This window comes from Cinclus cinclus, chromosome 7 (assembly GCF_963662255.1).
Source record: "Cinclus cinclus chromosome 7, bCinCin1.1, whole genome shotgun sequence".
Taxonomy (NCBI): Eukaryota; Metazoa; Chordata; class Aves; order Passeriformes; family Cinclidae; genus Cinclus; species Cinclus cinclus.
In genome coordinates, this window is record NC_085052.1 from 14505743 (window position 1) to 14525918 (window position 20176).

General features: G+C 36.1%; 1 protein-coding gene across 1 annotated transcript in view; it reads left to right on the forward strand.

Annotated features, from left to right (window-relative positions):
* LOC134045959 (adhesion G protein-coupled receptor A3-like) overlaps window positions 1–20176 on the forward strand; it is a 251076-nt gene that overhangs the window by 87902 nt on the left and 142998 nt on the right. The window contains exons 3-6 of the mRNA XM_062496118.1: window positions 7824–7895; window positions 11111–11182; window positions 19060–19131; window positions 19884–20047. Coding sequence (XP_062352102.1) covers window positions 7824–7895; window positions 11111–11182; window positions 19060–19131; window positions 19884–20047 — 380 coding nt within the window. The remainder of the gene's footprint in view (window positions 1–7823; window positions 7896–11110; window positions 11183–19059; window positions 19132–19883; window positions 20048–20176) is intronic.

Sequence of the window (20176 nt, forward strand, 5' to 3'; positions counted from 1 at the left end):
GTGTGTTTCCTTTCCTGTTTCCTCCATATTTTTGTATTCTTTCAGGCTGTGAAGACCTGTAGGTGTTCCTGTGGCCCCAGCTACTATTGTGTGTTATTATATCTGTGTTGATTTTTGTTAGGCTTTTCAATAATCTTTGCATATCCTAAGGTTGAATAACTGCAACTTTTATAAGAACGAAAGAAAATTTATTTTAAAACGCTGTAATTTTTCCTGAAACACTAGTGGTGAAACAAGGCATGAAAATCACTGAATAAGAACATTTCAAGTGGGACCAACAGAGACAGATTATGTGCCAACTTATTATTACTTATAATAGAATATATTTTGGCTTGAAATTAATATTACCAGTTCTGAGATAGAAAAATTAAGATTTTTTAATTTCTTTAAAATATTTTTTCTTGAAAATCTCAACATACACATTGTATAGAATATAAAGCATATGGCAATGATTTTAAAGAATGGGTAGAAATTATACATTCACACAGAACCTCTGATCTTATTTTTCAGCCTTGTAATTTGCTCATCTGTATATTACATTAAATCTTAGCGAAAAATATTTTAAAATTGAACACATTTACCTGCAGGAAAGTGTAAATTTATAAATTGTGCACTGAAATCACTCAAGGAGGTTCTGCAGAGGTGCTGCAGAGGGATCACATTCACCCTTATTTCTGCAGAAGACAATTCTGCATGCCTTCCCGTTAGCACACATGGTTGGTTTTTGAAAAACTAAAATTTGTCTAAGTTGTTACCAAAGACCCAGTTTATCTAAAATAGGGCCTTCTGGGGAAGGATTCTCAGACCAGTCTTCCAGCAAGATTTAATTCCTCTGAGTTAAACTGCTTTATAGGCAATTCTTCCCTGTTATCCTTAAACTACTTACTGGCAGTTTAAATTGACAGGATTTCTGTGCAATTAATGTTGCTTGTAACACTGAGTGAATTAAGTGTTCAGATGGTCTCTATATTTGTTTCCCCCTCCTTTTCTGGAAAGGGCTTTCTTCTCTGTAGGATGCTGGTGTGTATCTGGGCATTTCCATATTCCCAGATAAATAGGAGGGGCAGCTTGGAGGATGATGCTCCTAGAGATGGGTGGAGATTATTGCTGTGTTTCCTTGTCCATCTCCCATAGGAGCTGAATAATTGCTGCAGGTCCCTGGACCCAGTGCAGGGGTCATAGTCAGTGCCTATGTTCTTTGTGATATTGTTATGTCGTTAATTAAGATTCTTACTCTTCTAATGAAATTCTGTAGAAGTAGTAAGCAGGAAGGAAGATGGAGTTGCTCTTTGACATTTTTAATTGATTTGCCTTGGCTTTAGAAGTGTTCTACTTCTCAATTATGAAAGCAGTACAATGAAATAAATGTTGTAGGAAAGATGATTCATATTTTCTTGATCTACACTGATTAATAAACTATCTTAGTTTTGGCTTAAATTACTCCTAGATTAAGCTGTGTGCCATCTGCAGGTACTTTTCTTTCCTTTACACCTCAGGCTAGAATCCATTCCTCTCTTCTTTGGATGTTTTAGGTCATGAAAACTCAAACTGTAATTCAATAAAGGGTCACTTGTGGTTTTCCAACTTAGTCTTGATACAGTAACAGGAAAAAGAATCAAATATTTCCTTTAAAGAAGCCCTACCCAGAATTCCATTATATGGTGGATGTATATTTTAAGGTTTTTATATCTAACAAAACACACTTTCATTATGCTGATACCTCTGATAATTTGGTATAAAAATGAAAATCTCTGTATTTTATTATGAAAGATTAATTCAGATGCACTTTGGAAAAGTCTGGATACATTTCCAATATTTAATGTTATTTTTGTATTATGATTCCAGAGTTTGAAATTTGACCTAGGAATGTTGAATACACATTGCTGGAAATCTGTAACAGCCAAAGCAGCACAGTCTCAGAATGTGGAATAACAACTCCTACAACTGGAGCTGAAACCTTTCTCAGTAGAAAGTATGTTTTACCCACTTTCCATGTGTCTGTTTTACATTTTATTTGGTCTGCTTTGTTTAATTTTTTTTTAAATGGTTTAGGATACTTCCCCCTACTTTTTAATTTTCTTTACAGTTTTCTCACAGGCTGGAATTAATCTCTGAACTGATTTATTTTCTTTCTTTTTTTTCTTTCTTCCCCAAGTGATTAGCCTTTTTTCAAGAGGAGTGGGGCACATGTCAAGAAATGTAACTGCCTTCTAGGCATGAGTGCAGAGGGAAGTCCCAGTAGGTGCAGAATTTAAGGAAGCCTCTGGCTCTGTGCAGCTACCAAAGGTTTCTGTGTTTCTCATGTCTCTCCACAGTTATGGATAGACACAAGCTCTGCCATTGTAATCAATATAATGCCAGATCTGTCACTGTACACCAAGGCCCTGTTGCCAGCAGGGAGGCATTGCAGATTTGTGGACACTGAAACCCACTTTATCTGCTCTCAGCATTTATTTCTTCTGACCTTTCAGTCTTGTTTTAGCCCCATACATCTGATCCAAGTGACCCCTCCTTGGGGGCTGGGTGGCACAGCCAGTCTGTCTTCAGTCCCCAGGTTACAAGTGCCAAGTGTGCTTCTGTGCCTAATGGGAGCTTTTATTTCTTAAAAACATCTTTATTTCTTAAAAACAAAGTATAAGAGTCTGGAAAGTGCAGATGATTTTTCTTTATTTGAAAATGCATTCGATTTTGAGCTATCAATAACAAAATGCTATATTTAGCATGAAACTGAATTAACTAATATTGTAAAATGCTCTTTTCTATCATATCCATTTATAAAAATGTATCAACAAATTTGTACTGCAAGTCTGTCTTGTTCTACCAAGCTTTTTAGTCATTCTTACTTGACATGCTGCTCCTTCAGTTCAAATACCCTGAGTCTTAAATTCTTGTTCTCTGACTATTAATGTGAAAATGAAATAACTTATAACATTCTATGGGATTCTTTGAGCAAGCAAACTACCATAAAGCCTCTCTCTGTTCTGTTTCAGCTGCCATTGTTAGTACTTTGTTTTACACTTTTAGGCATGCTCCTAAATAATGAATAACTGCCAAATTACCACAGCACATTTGATGTGAATGAGTCATCAGCCTTAAATTAAAAACCAAAGTGTGATGACCTTTCTGTTGTTCTGCATGTCATAACTGCCATCAAGTAATGGTTCTGAAACCTCCATTCATTCATTAGCACCTTGAGCAGAGAGCAGTCTTTTTTTTGTCTAGTCCTTAGGATCTATTGTTTTAGGGAATCCAACCAGTAAGGGCTTGGATTAAAAAGGGAAAATTAAAGGAAAATGCATCACTGACATGCTAAGCAAACAAAAGCCACTGTGTCTGGAAAGGCAGACCGTTATTGGGCAATTACTGTCCATATTTGTGGGCATGTTTATGTTCATTATCTGATGTTTCTAGCTGAAAAGAGATTTGTCTTTATCTCTTGGAACTTAACTGAGATGTAACCATAACTTTTCTGATTCTGGAAAGTAGGTTAAATATCCCCTCTCACCATAAAAAAAAAAAAAAAAAAAACAAACAAAAAAAAAACACCAAACAAGTTCTGGAGTTCCATGGATGCACCTTAGTTAATTTAGTTACTGGTGATGGTACCAGGTAATTGATATTACTTAACCTACCTGTTTTGTGAGATATGTTTGGTCAAGAATGCATTTACCAACAGCAGAGATGACAATAAGTTTTGCTTACATCCGTGCCACCAAAGTACAAGCCAGCAAGTTACTGGCTCCTGTATGGATGGGTACCTTTGAAATATTTTCAAAACATGTTTTGCCAGTATCAGTTTAATTCTTGTTTCTTGTATTCAGGAGTGCCAGCCCTGACTGTCACTGTCATGATGGCAGAATAGCTCTTGTCTTTCGTCACTGGTTGTGCCTCTATCCCACTGCAGTGACCATAATTTTTTCTTCAAAGATCTCGAGTCTACATTCATTTCGTGAGCAAAAGTGGCATTCAGTTTAGCTGTAATATTTCACATGAGAAAGAAATAGAAGATGTGACTTTTTTTTTTTTTTGGCTGTTGTTGTTTCATAGTAGTATGCAAAATGTGGAAAGTCAGTCATATTTCATTGGTATTTGGCATCTGCTCAACAACTGATTGCTCTTCTCAGAGCTTTTTTGGAAAGTTTGCAGCACCATAATGACAGCTTTCTAAACACAGATGTCCTCTTGGTACAACCTATAATTTTTTATGGAAGATGTATCAATGTCAGGAATTTTAACAAAGTACTGGAATTAGTTGAAATATTCTTGTTGTGAATATGTATTCAAAATATCTACAGTACTTATATTGTAAGTTGGAGGAAGAATATGCAATGTCTGAAGGCATATATGTTGGTACAAAACATTAGAATATAGTTTAAGATAAATTGATTCTTTTCTTAATGGAATGTCTATACTTCAGTGAACTTTTCCCCACTATGTTCTGTGCTATGTAAGTGCATATTGTGACCTTGAAGCATCAAGAATCGCAGGAATACATTTAGATAATCAGGGATTTGGCCACAGATGATGTCTAATAGCTGAGAGGCCTGGAGTAGTTATTAAATGTTCTTATGAAGTCCCATTAGCAGCCTGCTCTTCTTCTTTCATTTACCTCTCAGCTAAGCCATCAGGAAGTGAATACTTCAAACACAAATTCCCCTTCCTCAAGTCAGCTATTTTTCTTAAGGTGTCTCTTATGTTTTCAGTAAGTAAAAGTCAGTTGAAAGCTTAATGTGTAAAATGATAAATTTCCAGCAGCTTGTGGTTCTTAGAAAAGGAATCCTTGATGGTATTTATCTGTGGGCCTATCATTTGCAAATACCTACAAATAAGAAGACAGTGCTTAATGATTATTGTATGTAATTTATCTAAGTTCAGGCTTGCAGGTGAAAAGGAAATTCTCCTCTGTAACCATTTGAGATTGTTTTTTAATGACAACACAGTCCGTTCTATATTGTTCTTCTACCTATTTAGGTCAAGTTAAGATCAGAGTACTATCCAGGAAATTTATCTAGACACTCTGATGATATTAGAGGAAATATAGTTCAATAAATATTGTCCCATTTTGGTTTTGTGCATATCTGCAGCTTGGATGTAAGTGCTGCAGTTTTTATGACTATAGCTGACTTCATGTAGCTTCCCTCTATCTGTACTTGTACATGGCACTTGGTTTTGATTTATTTTCAGGTCTGTACTCCCACACCACTAATGACACGTCATTCAGAATAGATACTTTAAAGTTAGATTGCTGCATCAGAAATGATGGAAAACCATAACTGTTGGTTAGAAAATGCTTTCTTTTTGGACTTCAACTGGGTCACAGTGTGGTCATTCAGTATTATGATACTGGGGGTCTTTCCCTTCTCTCTTGCTTTGGTTGATGATAAAATCACTTGTCTGGTGTATGTGCATGTGTGTGGCCCAGCCTGGGCTGCTGTTTGGCTTGTTTTGGATCATGACCTTTTGCCAAACCTCAGCAGTAGCTCTTGGGGGAAAAATGTAAACATACAACCAAATTTACTCTGGTTTCTTTATTTAGCTCAGTGCAAATTAATTCTAATTGCTACAAGGCTTCAATATGACAAACTTTTTCCTAAATCAGAAGGTGGGAGAAGCTAATTTAATATTTGAATTATAATACTGTAGTAAACAATACAAGTGGGTAGGGTGAAAATGGGATCTCCAAATGCAGAAGTAAGAATTTTAAGTGTTTAACAGATGTGATAATTTTAGTCATCAATTTTAATCACATTAAAAGATGTGTTTAAGGATGACCAGGAAGAAAACAGTATTGTTAGGCCAGAATTATATGGAAACATTATGCAATAATACTAATTACTAAGAAAGTGCCAGAATTGCGGGCAGTGTAATAATCTACAATTTTCTGAGAATATCTTTACAAAAATGACCTACCTAATTTAAGTGTAATTTCCAAAATAAGGAGACCAGATGTCTTGTTTGTGACAGTGTAAGTGATGGGCACTTTTCCATGTAATGGTCTACCTTCTGCTAACATTAAATGACCTTTGTTCTTCCTGTAGGTGATAGTTGAGGATTATGCTGGATTTTCCTATGTGGTTACAAGTTATGGTGAAACAGGGCAGAGTTTCCATAAGGTAGAACAAAGAAGATTTCAGTAAATGGAAGGCCCTTTGTCTACCTGGTTATTTTGACTGTCATTAAAACTCACTTGTCAACACTTTGCCATTTAGCCTGACTATTTTATATTTGTTCTGAGCTGTTGCCACTGTTGGCTACAAGAGCTGATCACTTTGCCCAATTGCAATTTGCAGAACTTTTAGATGAATTGTCAGTTAACACAGAATGTGTGTAATTGCTATGAAGATTAATTGTTAAAACTGGCAGCTTCCCCTGCCTTAAATGCTCATATTTGCATATGGACTATGCCTTTTAAGTTGTTTACAAATGCGTCCCAGTGTAAAGCTTGAGATAGGTTTTTGCTCTGTCATATGAGTTGTAAGAATACAGCTGTTCCATGATGAAAACAGTATTCTTCCAGTCTTCTTTATATGGGTAGATTTCTGCAAGTTAAAGAACTTATTTGACCTGAGTAGTTACATATTTAACATACTGTACAAGCCAAAAGAGTGGACACAAATGTTTAGTACTGAATATTTGAATGTTAAAAAAATGAGGCTTTGACTCACCCACAGGGCAAAGACCCTAAATCATCAAAGAAATAAACACTTGTGTAGATTAGCTTTTGCCAAACAAAAGACTCTGGATAAGAGTGCAGAATTTTTGTTTAAACAGTTTTATTTATGATAAGTTGTGGAAAAATCACAGTTAAAGAAATGGTCAGAACTTCTTGAACAAGTGAAGACAAAGAAAGATACCTCTAGTAGCTGCTGATGATACCAGGGACCTAAGATGAAAATATTTGACCACAAAATATTGAATAAAAACCACCTGAACCCTTCTTCCAGTTCTTAAAGGCTGCTGGTGTTGCAGGCTGAAAGCTGAAGTTGACTGTTAGAGGCAGCACTTGTTAGAAACAGCACTGAAATTAGTGAGCACCAGTTGATCCCTATGAATTGCAAATTGTCAGGAGATGAACACTGCCTACAAGAATGTGCAGCGTTTGTCTCCTAGGCCTGCTTATCTAGTTGCACTGAAGGCTCTTCCTCAGGATTCACATCACAAAAGTCTTTGAGACCGTTCAGTAGTAAATCTCTTGTGGGGACTGAGCTGAGAGCAGTGTCATGGCCCCAAGCTCTGTGTCAAGAGCAGACAAGATTACTAATGCCAGTGAAATACTCTTTTTCTGTAAAACAGCCGATCCTCTGGATTGTCAGCAAGTGCAAAATGAAGCACCAATCTGCCAAATATGAGGAACTGTTTGTATTTCAAAACAGAAACCTCACCTGTCTCACATGCCAACTGCTTTGCCTACTTTAGGTGGAAATGAGAAATTTATTAATTGTAAAGTGTACAGCACAATGAATGAGCAAGTTAAAAGGCACTTGCTTTGCTGACTAATTATTTCATTCACTCATTGATTAAACCATTTTTTTTCCTGGGGCAAGAATGGCTGGTAAGCTGGTTTTGAAAAGTATAAATATGAAAAGAAGAATTAGAACACACAGGTTTTTTTAAACATGTAATCTTAACCATCTTACTTTGAAAAATGTTTCTGTAAACTGCGGATGATGTACTGCTTTTGATGCTACTATTTAAAAGAAATTCTTAGTTTTAGCTAAGAGAGATAAAGGTTAGAATTGCATTGCACTTCACACTCCACATGCATAACTGTGGTAAAGTAGGTAAAATGATAATGAACTTCTCCTCCTATTATGTCTCTCTAGAGATCTGAAGAATAATTTGATCAGCACAATTGAGCCAGGGGCCTTCTATGGGCTTTCAGAACTGAAGCGCCTGTAAGTATTAATTCCATTTGAATTATTCTGAAAATTGTGTTTGTATCGACATTTCTATCCCTGGGCAACTCAAATATGCCACCAAGCAATAATCAAATAAGGGCACTGGCTGTAAAATAGAAAATCACACACTCTGCTTTTTACATTTACCATGCTTTTTTCTTCTTCTTTCCCTTCTTTCTTCCATTTCCTTTTCTTTTTTACCTTTTCCCATTTAAAATCATCACTTGACTCTCCAGTAAGTGTCCTAACAAGTAATTCCTACAAAGGTGTAATTAATGGCTAAGCTGATGATATATCACTATATACACTAATCAGAAATAACAATAAACCGTTCAGATGTGTGTGAACAATGGTTTCTGCTACACTAATTCTTTTTGGGTTTTTTTTCTACTTTATCATAAATCAGTCCTATAAAATACGTTATTAAAAAGGAAATTTTGTCATACTGTAGAATTTGTCTAGCATTTTCCAATCATCAGCCTTGACTTTGCTGGATATTTTTTATCTTCATCATGGTTTTCCAAGGAAACACAGTATATTCCCTGTCCATCATTCTTGCAGTTCTGTCTTGGAAAGGGTTCTCATAGTACTTCCAGAAGCACTGGCTGATTTTTAAACTACATTTTAGAGGAAAAAATATCTAAGTAGGATTCTAAAGCTGGGTATTTTTCTTTTAATTAACAAGAACTACAGACCCTTCTTAGTTGCATACAGCCTAAGGAAAAGTGAGATGAACCCTTTTTAAGTAATAATTTTCCAAATGACAGCTTCCAAATGTCCATGCACTGGCTAACTAGGCCATCAGCACATGCCAGGCATTTTCCTAGCCATCATGCATGCTGTCTTATGAGAAAGCCCATGAGAAAACAAGGATTATTTTAGTGGGGAGGCTTAGATGAAAAGGGAGAAGGAATGCAAATCCACAGAGGGAGAAGTTTACAAATCCTCTGCTTTTCTGCTGTGTCTTGGTGTCAAGCTGCTGTGTGCTGGGAGCTCTGCACGAGGTTTCCCTCTCTGACCATCCTGTACCTGTGTTTTCTAGCACCAGCCTCTCAGTTTTCCTGTGTTTGGGTAGAGAGCCCACTGCATAATAATGATGAAGTCAGAGTAGCATATTCATTTTTAGTACAAATAAGAGCATTAGGTTTGAAGCTCTCCTGCTGGCTCTGTGTACAGGCAGGACAGTAGAATGCAATAATAAAAATGAGTGCTAATTGTTGCTTTGGCCGCGCATTCTAATAACACAACCCTGACCTCTTGTGGGAAAAGCAGGAAACCTGTGCAAGTCGTGGGCTGCACATCCCCAGACTGCACAGGTGGAGCCTTTAGGTCAGCCAGGAGAAAGGAATCAAGGGAGAGGAACTCATCACGCTTTGGAAAAGAGAGAAAAGACTCTTCAGCACAGTAGAATTGGCAATGTTGAGTTTTGTTATGCCAAATCTCAAAAAACCCTGTGGCTGATATGAGCAAGTGACGCTGGGAGCAATCTAGAGACAGAGAATTGTTTTATTGCTGGATTGCCACATTTGATACAAATCTGTGTAGTTCCATGGTAAACAGGAAAATATCTTCCCTGCTTCAGTGTGCAACTGTTTGGAAGGAGACAGTAGAGCAAAAGGAATAAATAGTGTTTATTCTTTCATTTTGGTAAAAATAAGATTTTAATGTGAGCCACTCTTAGAGAAATATGCTCTCGTATTGATTAGTACAGACAAAATCTGCTTTTGCTACCCAGATTTTGCCCCACACTGTGATGCAATTCTTCCATGTATGTTCAGACTTTGCCTAGACAAAAGTAAAGCATTACCCAGCCAAGAATTCTGAGTAGGTTCTTTTTTATATCTACTAATTGAAAGATCTGTAGATGCATATATTTATGTATATTTGTCTTAAACTTGCATTGTTAGATTTCCTATGCAGCTTTTATTAGCAGACCATGAAGAATAATACTGACGTGAAATTATTGCCCTATATTGTATCCTCAGTATTATCTCAGCTGTTTCCTACTTAATATATCTGACAAACATTTAAGAAATATTTTCATTCTAATGAGATGTTTCATCATATACTTGCACAACAACATATTCTTTGTCTGACAGAAGACGACTTTGTAGTGAACTCTAAAGAGAGTGCCTTCATTTTCCAGCTAATTGGATGTGTTCCCATGAAAGCAGTAACCGGATTTGTCAAACTGCAACCTTTAGTCTTTTATTTGATTACTTTAGTATTCTCATGTAACAGTAGAAAAATATGGAATCTGCACAAGGTAGTAAAGGAATCAGAAAACTACCTCTTAATTCTAAAACAAAAAATACATTGAGATAAATTTTAACATTTTTCTTGGCTGCATGATCACTTAAAATCCTTAGGCAATTGCAATTCTTCTTTTAAAAAAAAAATGTACTTGGTGAGAAGGAAAATTTGGGTCAGGGTTGAAAAACCAAATACATAAAAATCAAACTCCAATTCAGAATCTACCAAGCGGCGTTATTCATGTTTTTACCACAATATAATTGCTTATACCTGTCTTTGTCTCCTTCCTGTAAGCATCCTGTACACTGTGTTGCATGTATGGCTTATACAGAAAACATTTCTTTGCTTTCTGCAGGCAAAAGTTATGGATTGTAATGGCTTTTAGTTTGTGCTTTCAGAAAGCCACAGTATTGCTCTTAAAAGATCTTGCCAAGTGCTTAGCAAAACTGACCTCACTAGCTCAAAAATTAATTGCCTTCTGGTTTCCATGATTTCAGCAAGAAAGGCTGCTGTTAATTAGATGAAACATGAGTAAACAGTAATATATATATATATATGTATATAAAAACCCCTCAATTTTGGCTGAATATTGCATGAAATGAAATGTGTAATGTTCTTCCTGAGTAAAAAAAAAAAAACACTGGTGCTTATAACTCAGATCAAGAAAATACTGTATCTTTGTAATATTAATTTGCTTTTATTTTCTACATATATGTAAAATCCTACTTAAATGCAATTAGAAGTCACAGTATGATTTGTGGAATATTGCTCAGTAATGTTAATATAGAAGGTATTTACTGAATTCATTTATGTTACATTTTGGGAAAAGGTTTCATTTCTCATTTGTCTCTAATCTCTTATCCCTTAAGTATTAAAAATATAGATGCTTTGTGTGATTGCGTAGGTGTTTATATGAAGAAGACAGACTCAATATTTCATGGGATTTTTGTTTGTTGCAGGGATCTGTCAAATAACAGAATTGGTTGCCTAACACCAGAAATGTTTGTTGGACTTAACAATCTTCACAAACTGTGAGTATAACACTGGTTTTGTTTTAAACAGAAGAAATCAAAACTGTCACATGACTGACCTGAGTATAGTTGGCAAGAAAATTACATTGTAAGAAAGTTGTAGGTTTTGTACTAAAAGGCCCCTCTCCTGAGCCTTTGATTGTGATGAGTTGATATTTTAAATATGTTTTGTCTATTTCACTTGTAAAATCTACCAGAACTGTGAAGAACTAAATTTCTTTTCCGCATTAAAAGGAGGCTAAACGTAAACTTTCTGTTTGTGTGTCTAAGAAACAATTAAAGTTGGCTGTCTGGGAAAGAGGCAATTCATAGGAAGAATCCTGGTATAAATAGACCTTTGGCTGGGCCCAGGAGGGCTCTGTAACTTCATTCAGATCTGTCTTCATTCCTGAATGAGAAATAAATTCCTATACTACATCACAGTGTGTGACAAATCTCATACTTTATTTTTGTTCTCTGCAACTAGTTACAGCATTTCCTTGGACAAACAGGGAAATCTTTCTAGAAAGATATGCCATGAGGTCAAGATAACACCAGGTAAAAGCTGAAATCTGGCACCCTTGGAGTTCCCATTAATGAGAGTAGCTATGCCAAGTCTTCTCTGATGGAAACAAAGGAGAACAGATGATGGGAAGAGCATGATGAACAGGTGCAAACTGCCCCTCTTTTTACTCATCTCAGATGATGTGCCAAATTAGGCAAGCCCAACTCACCTATTGAGGGTTTCTGCATCTGCCCTTGTTGTGTACAGTGAATGTGACTGTGGCTATAAAGCCAGATTTCCTTGGAAGGTAAATTTTATTCAAAATGGTGCAGTCACGTTATTATACGGAATGTGTTTCGAGATGCTAGGAACACACTAAATAGAAACTGTTCAAATTCATGCTCTCTCAGAAAGATCTGAATTTTCCATTCACAAATCTGTAAGACCCCATCTTAAAAGTGAATTACAAATTCAGTACAGAACATCAGTCTCTTGGTGGCAAAGCACAGAAATTGATTCCCAGAGAGTGCACAGCAGCAGTTGGTCTGTGACAGTGTTTGGCTGTACTATGCCTTTTCTCTGAAGCCCAGGAAAGAATGTGACAATCTATCCCCACACCCTTCACCAACGCCAGACATGCTGTGGAAAAGGCACGAAGTGCAGGCTGACTGCCCGTGGTTACTGGGCTGATCAAACCACACCATTACAGTTTCTTTCAGTACAGATTTGCTGCATCTCTACTATTTCTGGTAGCCTGAGTATCTGTCTGCATTGGCAATTTTTTTCTGAGCTGTAAGGACCAGAGAAAGATTCACCAGTTCCCTCTACATAGTCATTAACATTGTATTTTCTTGCATCCAGTCTTTTCATGGCTCTAACTTTCATTTTGAAATGGGTGTATATCCAGAGCTTGCTGTATCACTTTACTTCTGATCCCCCAGTTTTTAGTAGAAATTTGAATAAGACATTTCTTAAGTGCAGTTCCCAAGTGACAGTCTAGTAACATTTTTTGCTTTGAATAATGTTATTTAATGAACTACAAGTCCTTTCATCTTTAAGAAGGTTCATCTATTCCTGTTCTCTTAACGCTGACCAAAGCTTGGTTTCGTTATTACCAGATTTCATGTTCACATTCTCTTAATGCTGTGAGGCAGGGTCATTGTTGAAAGCTCTAAATGCAATCACTCAGAAGACCATTTCTGCAGACCATCAGTAATGTCTTACTCCCCTCCCTTCCAGCTTGCCTATTATCTTACCTTGTTTTACAGTAAATGCACTTAACACCAGGTTCTTCATGCTTTTGTAAGTATAATGTCCGTGTATCAGTGAAAAAATTATTATTCTGGTAACTGGAGACATCTTAGTCTGGCTTCTTTGTATTTTATAAGTGAGTTTTAAAAGAAAGAAAAAAGGGGGGGGGGGGGGAAGTTGGCAAATCAGTTATTGGTGAAAAATCAATATGCAGCTATAGTTGGTATATCATGTAATTATATAAAGAGATGTTAAATTTTCTAGACAAGATAAATTATTTCTTGGTTTTAATATGCAACTAGCATGACGCTACATAAAGAGGAGATGATCATTAAGACTTTTACTGGTCTTTTCATGTGAGTGGAATTAACCTTGCAGGCCCCTATTTGCCTGGGTATTCTTTCAGATTTATCTAGTTCTGCAGATCAGTAGTCATACTGGACGTGGTCTTGGGAAATATGCTTTCCAGGATTTAGTGTGGGCTTCTCCCATAAATACATATAATCCAAATTTCCAGCCTGACTGAAGAGAAGAGAAAAGAAAACCATAGTAATGTCATATGTTTAGGCTGTATATAATACCTGCTCTTTAATAATCTCTTAGTAATAACAGAGTAGTATTGTTGAAGCATCTTTTGCATCATGTCTTAGCATACTTTACAGATTTTACCTTAAATTCTTCCTGTCACTTTGCTAAGTTTTTCCTGTTATATTCTCTCTAGTTCTTTGATCTTTTAAAAATTTGATTTTTTTTTTCAGGATGTAGGATTTGGCTGTTAATTCATTTATTATGTCTTCCATTTTTCCTTTCAGCGTTTTAAATTGCCTTTCTACCACTGACCTAATAAATGGGTCCATCCTGCATTGTAGTCTATGTGGCCCAGTGCTTTATTAATAACTTTGTTTCATTAGTAGTAGTATTTCGAATGTCAGTCCTTTAGAAATCAGAGGCTTGGTAATAGTTTAGTCTACCTTATCCTTTCATCTGAAGTGAATCAGTTCATGATTGCTATGTCAAAAGCTACAGCTGCCTTGCAGGGATGGTCCTCTTTACTGAACCAAAGACAAGAGTACCACCACTCTTGTTGGGTCACTATTACTTTGTGAAGAAATACAGACACAGTCCCAATCAAGAGGAACTGTCCCCTATAATTCAGAGTATCACATGTTCCTTCATCTCAGAAGTCTTGTATAATGTTCTAATGCTGATAGCAATTGTAAGAAGTGGTCATTAGTGGACTGCAAGCTGATGCTGTCTGGTACTTTTCTAACACTCTGTAGCTTTGTTTCCCTTGGAGGTTTATGAAGAAAAATACTTTTTAAACATGTTTAAAAGACAATAGGTCACCATTCTGTTGCTACTGATACCTCTGAATTGTGTTTACTTGCCATTTGAGGGGTATGAGAAAGCTGTTCTCTGGAAAGGTTATGGAGAAGCATTTACTCAGTGCAGCACAAGTGTTTGTAACAAGGAAAAGATGACAAGTTCTTAAACATGGAACTGGCTTCACAGCCATTTACTGAAGGAGAGGTATAAAGATGTACAGATATGCGTTGATTTATGTCGTTGTTGATTTGGTAATTGGAGCTGTGTTATGTTAGCAGAGATGAAGCACAGAAGCATCTTTGCAGGCTGTTGTCAAAGCCAGTAGGGAGAGCCATGAGTCCACTGGAAGGAGCAAAGGACATAAGTCTTTTCATCTGCCTTCTGTGAAATACAAATATGGGATATTCTTGTACTGTTTACAAGCACAAGTGCCAGGTGAAACAAGATAAAACAGTGTGTTTGACTGAATCTTGTAAACCTAATTCAATTTGAAAAAAAAGATGGAGCTTGAGCTGAAAACTCAGCTCTAGGCCCAAACTAGCACAGTGTGGTTTAGCCCAATGATGTGATGCATGAATCCAAACTGAGTACAGTAAAGGTATGTTCACATACTTGGCTGAAAGGGTGAGGATTGCCTGGGCTTTCAGGGATAATGCAGACCCTCTTCAGAGGGCTTGCTTGGTGGTTTTGTGCAGTCCAGTTTAGAACAGGACAACCTAGAGAATTCTTGATTAAAGAAGAATTAGTAGTACCATCTTGTATTGTTTTTTTTAAACCTGTGGACACACAGAAACCACAGGAAATGGACAGCCTCTTGATAATGTGGAGAAGACTTTTACTCCATTGCATGTCAGGGAACAGAGATTGAATTCAAGGTCACTAATGAAACCTAAAATTTCATACAGCCCCTGAAATTACTGCAGCCAATGATTTCTGATTATATTCCTTGAGACTGATCTAATTTTCACACCCTCTTGGATTTGATGATTTTTACTTTGCAAAATTATTTCAAAATGCTTTCATGTCATATGAACAGATGCAGCTGGCAGTGCCCGAGTATGACAGTAGATTTATTGCATCTTCTAAGATACTAGTCTACCTCTTTTGGCTAATGCATTACCTTTTGGCTGTGTTTATGCTCTGATGAGGTGCTTGTATTCTAACTAGCACTGACATAATTGAATGCAGCAAATCTTCCAAATCTCCTTTGGACCCAATGTTTCAGTGCTTTGTTCCAGAATTATTTATGCAAATATATTTCTGCTAGGTAATGGAGCTGCTATCTACATTAATTCTGTTTATATTTAATCTAAATATTAAGAGCTGGGATGATGCCACTGTGCTGATACATCAGACTTCATTTTTTTTAGTCCCTCATAATTTATCTTTTCAGGTTTCAAAATGTTGCAGCTTGAAATCTGTTTCAACAAGTAGCTACTGCTGGATTTTCCCTTTGGAGGTTTAAACCCAAAATTTATCATTGCTTCCATTTGTTTGATTAAACTATATCTGATTTACTCTTCATCCTGCCTCTGAATCATCAGCACAAAGTTAGCTTTGTGAGAATACTATACTGCAAATCCTTGTGTGACTTTCTTGCTGTCATTGCACCAACTAATCACTTTCTGTGGTGCCAGAAATCAAATAAAGAACAGCAACACAGTTATTCAAACAGACCCCATTTCAGTAACATTTCAGCAAATAAGGAAATACACAAAATGTAACCTGCCCTCTGTATTTCTGTTGTCATTTTTTTGCACCTTCTGTCCCACTTTTTTTCTTTGTTTTTTGCACAGATCAGTGTTGCCATTGCATTCAACTTGTGCTATTTAATGCTGCTCTTGAGAAAAGGATTCTTCATATTCATATACTTCTTCTCTCTATATTCTGCCTCAAATGGTACTTTGATATTGCCACAAAAGAGTAAAAAAGAGTTACATTTGTCATTTATAGTAAAACTTTTGGCAAAAGTGCCTTATTAATTTCTGTAAAAACAGGAGTATTGATATAAAAAAAAATTAGGCCTTTGCAAGTAAGACTGAAATGTTTTACCTGTGATAAAACTGAAAGCACATCTTTCTATTAATAGAGTGAGTTAATGGCATAGTAAGTGCTATCAGCTTTGGAGTGCATTAATTTGTTATGTTTGAAATGTTTGCAAACTTGATGTTACAGACGTTTTTTGAACAAATGTGCTTTTAAATCAAGCTATGTGGGGTTTTGGGATATCTGCAATGGAGAAATTTTACAACACCATACGTTTGACAGTATTTTAATGTATAATGTAAATTAAGTGCACTAAAGAACCAGGTATTTACAGAGTGCTGCACCAGCTCAGAAATGTATGAGTTATTTGGGTGATTTCAGAAGATTTCTGAAATTTTTGTTAAAGAACAATCTGTTTCCACTGTTGGATATCCAGATATTGTAATTGTATTTATTGGACATAGAAATGTGTTGCTTTTGACTTACGCAGCCCTGTGAACATGATGCTGGTCTGCTAATAATTAGTAGTAATATGGAAACTTCAAACCAAGTCATTGCCAGAAGAGTAGGAAAAGTTGAAATAAAAGTTGAACAGCTATCTTTCTATGGATGTCACTGTCAGGAACTCAGTTATTCCAGCACTTGGTAAAAAGGAATCCTATAGGAATTCTGCAATCTTTTGTAAATGGAACAGAAGTCAGGAATTTTTAGGTTAACACAGTGTAGGTCAGTTCTGGCTCAATGTCTTGGTGAATTTGGTGGCACCTAAAAGCTCATGGATTCAGTCACGCCAAACGAGCACCTCTGGCAGGTGTTTAGGTACATCTACTGGATGTACACTGTGGAAATGACTTACAGTTTATCCTAGCTCCTAAAATATTGACCAGACATAAAACTTTCCTTCAGTCCAAATGGGATTACTAAACTTCAGTCTGGGTGCTCTGTTCTGCCGTATGAAGCTGTTTAAGGGAGAGCCTGGGATTTGTGTCAGATTGGAAATCTTCCTGTCCTGCAGGGAGCACAGGACAGGACTGGGCAGATGGCTTCCCCACCCGCCAGTTCAGGACTTACCGACTGTCCTCTGTCAGTAAATTTATACTCATGTAGCTGCTTCCATATTACTGGAACCCTTCCCGTTTACTTCAGCGTAAATGCCAGGGTTATCAGTTTCAGATTTAGTCTTTTTAATGTCTCAGTTCACTGAGCTGCTGCAGCCTTGTCAGGCCTTACATCCAAAGAACACATAGGTAGATCCATCTAATTTTAAGTAAAGAGATTAAATGAGTCTGTAAAATTTTTTATTTTCCTGTTGACAAACCCAAAATAATAAAGGATAAACATCCAGAAATATGTATCTACAAGCAAAAATTCATTTCCACCTTCAGACATATCCAGCCTTGAAGAAGTAGTTCTTCCAAAAGCTTTGCACCACAGCTGTATAAAGGAGCACTGTTAAATAAAATCTTACAAATTAGTTCAGTTATATCAACACATCTCATCATCACTCAATAATTTTTCTTTATGTTGCTGAGCCAGTTTATTTTTATACTCTGTTACTGGAGTTTTGTTTTAAACTGCTAAGAAATTTTGAAGTGTTCTGTTGTATACAAAAATAAAATGAGTTACTGCTTCAAGAGTGTCTTAAACTGATTTATGAATTAGCAACATATTCTCTTCTTACTTGAGTTCATTGATCCATAGATTTCTGGACATGTTTCAGTAGAAAGAAGGGTTCTCAGGTTTTGGTCTTTCTTACTTTGGTTCCTTCCCTGGTTCAGATCTCTTGCAGCTTTATAGATTCCTCACTGTGAGCACATTGCTCTTGATCTCAATGTCACTCTTCAGTTTAGCTTACATTCTTTACTTTGTAGACAAAAGAGAAGTAAAATCAGTAATAAAATCATTTTCTTTTCCAGTCTGTTTTTTTTCCTTATATCTGCAACCTATCTCCAGTGAAGAGCTCTGAAATTTTCCTGATAACTCAATTTTTGTAACCAACCTTGAATTCAAACACTTAGTGTTCATGCACTGGACAGAAAGGAACATATATCAATATTTCATAACTAGGTAATTCATATGCTCTGAAATGTTTATCTTGGACATGCACTAATTTTTAAGTTTATGGGTATAGAAAAAGACATTATTACTTGACAATTAAACATTTAATTTTTGTACTACTAACGCACTGGCAGAGCAATACTGTTAAACTGTAAAAGAGAGTTGCCTCTGTTTGCAACTATTCAGCTTGAGGCTCTCAGCCATCAAGACAAGGAAGAGTAGAGCAATAGTTAAAATGGAACTGTCCTAATTCAAGGATGGGAAAAATTGTTGGTTTTAGTCCTTGGTAATAAAACTATTTGTGTAGTCACTTTGAAAACTCATTGCTGTTTTAAGGAATTGCTTGAATTCTTTGGAATATTACTAAATTAAGACGCTTTTTTGTTTCTTCAACTTGGAAGTGGCATTCTGTCTATACAATCAAAATACAATATAGGTCTCACTGACTATTTTATTAATATTCTCACTCAAATTCTAGAATATTATCTTCTCAAATTCTGTTCTTTTAAATATGTAGAATTGTTCCTCTTTATGAGACAGAGTGATTTGCATGTATTTCTGCTGTGTAAATAAAACAAGAGTGTGTGAATTGATTTAAATATTACTGCCACATACCAAAACCAAAATGTAGCATACCAAATTTAAATATGTGTTTGCTGTTGTCAAGAAAGCAAAACGTCTTTATTAGCATTGAGAAAATTATAATCTGTAACAATTTTCTTTTATTCTTTTATTTGTTAAAATCAACAGTAAATTGCTTTTTTTTCCATAGGAATTTGTCTGGGAATATTTTTTCAAGTCTCATGAACGGACTTTTTTCTGAGCTGCTGGCTCTGAAAGCCCTGTGAGTATCATTCCTTTCGTTTGTAAATCTGAAATACTTCAGAAAGACATTAGAATAAACATAGCAGAGTTGAATATGAATTCAAGCAGGATTGTTTCTAGAAATTCATTCCAAAAATAAAATCTGCCTTATTTTGTTATCCATGTCTGGCTCACTGTTGATGAGCTGCCATCTTTACCTGTTGCAGGGAATTTGATGGCACTGACAATTCAAACCCATTCCTGACTAGCCCAGTCTGGTCCTCCTGACTAGCACCCCTTTTACTTTTCTTTATACTTCATAGTCTTATACTTTTCCATGGTTTCATGCATTACATTTTATTAGGCCTGTAATTGCATAAAGCCAGTAATGTTACATATTTTTCCTGGAATTATGCTAACAATTCTTAGTTATGGATATTAATTATACCTGCTTAAGATTAAAAAGTGTATACTGAGTATTTCTACTTAGAGGGGCTTTAGTAAATGAAAGTATGTTATTGTATGATTTTCTGCAGTAACACAGACTCAAAATTATTTCAGGAGTCTTTGATGCTGTTCTGGAACCAAACCCAGAATTTTTTGCATAATGTTACAAAAGTAATTAGAAGTGGGACAACATGTATTGGTTGTCTCAGACTATCTTTGTATTCCTGCATCCATAGTTATGCATTTATCTAGAAATCTCTTTGGAATTAGTTTGAATGTAGCAGAAGAAAGTGCGTTCGTGGAAACTTCACGTGTACCAACTGTGCTCATTCTTTGCCCTTGCAGACATTTCAGCACCGATTCACTGATTTGTGACTGTAACCTAAAATGGGTCCTGCAATGGGCCAGAAATGCTTCAGTCCGAATAGCAGAGGAAACAGCTTGTGCTTACCCCAGTGCTTTACATGGGCTGTCACTTTATAACCTCAAGGAAAACCAGCTGATATGTGGTGAGTTGTACTCTCATTGAGCATTACAAATTGAAGTGGAATCCTGAGAAAATATCAAAAAAACCCAGAAATTATGCAAAAAACAAAAACATGACAGGTATGTGACAAAGAAGATACACCTAAGAATGA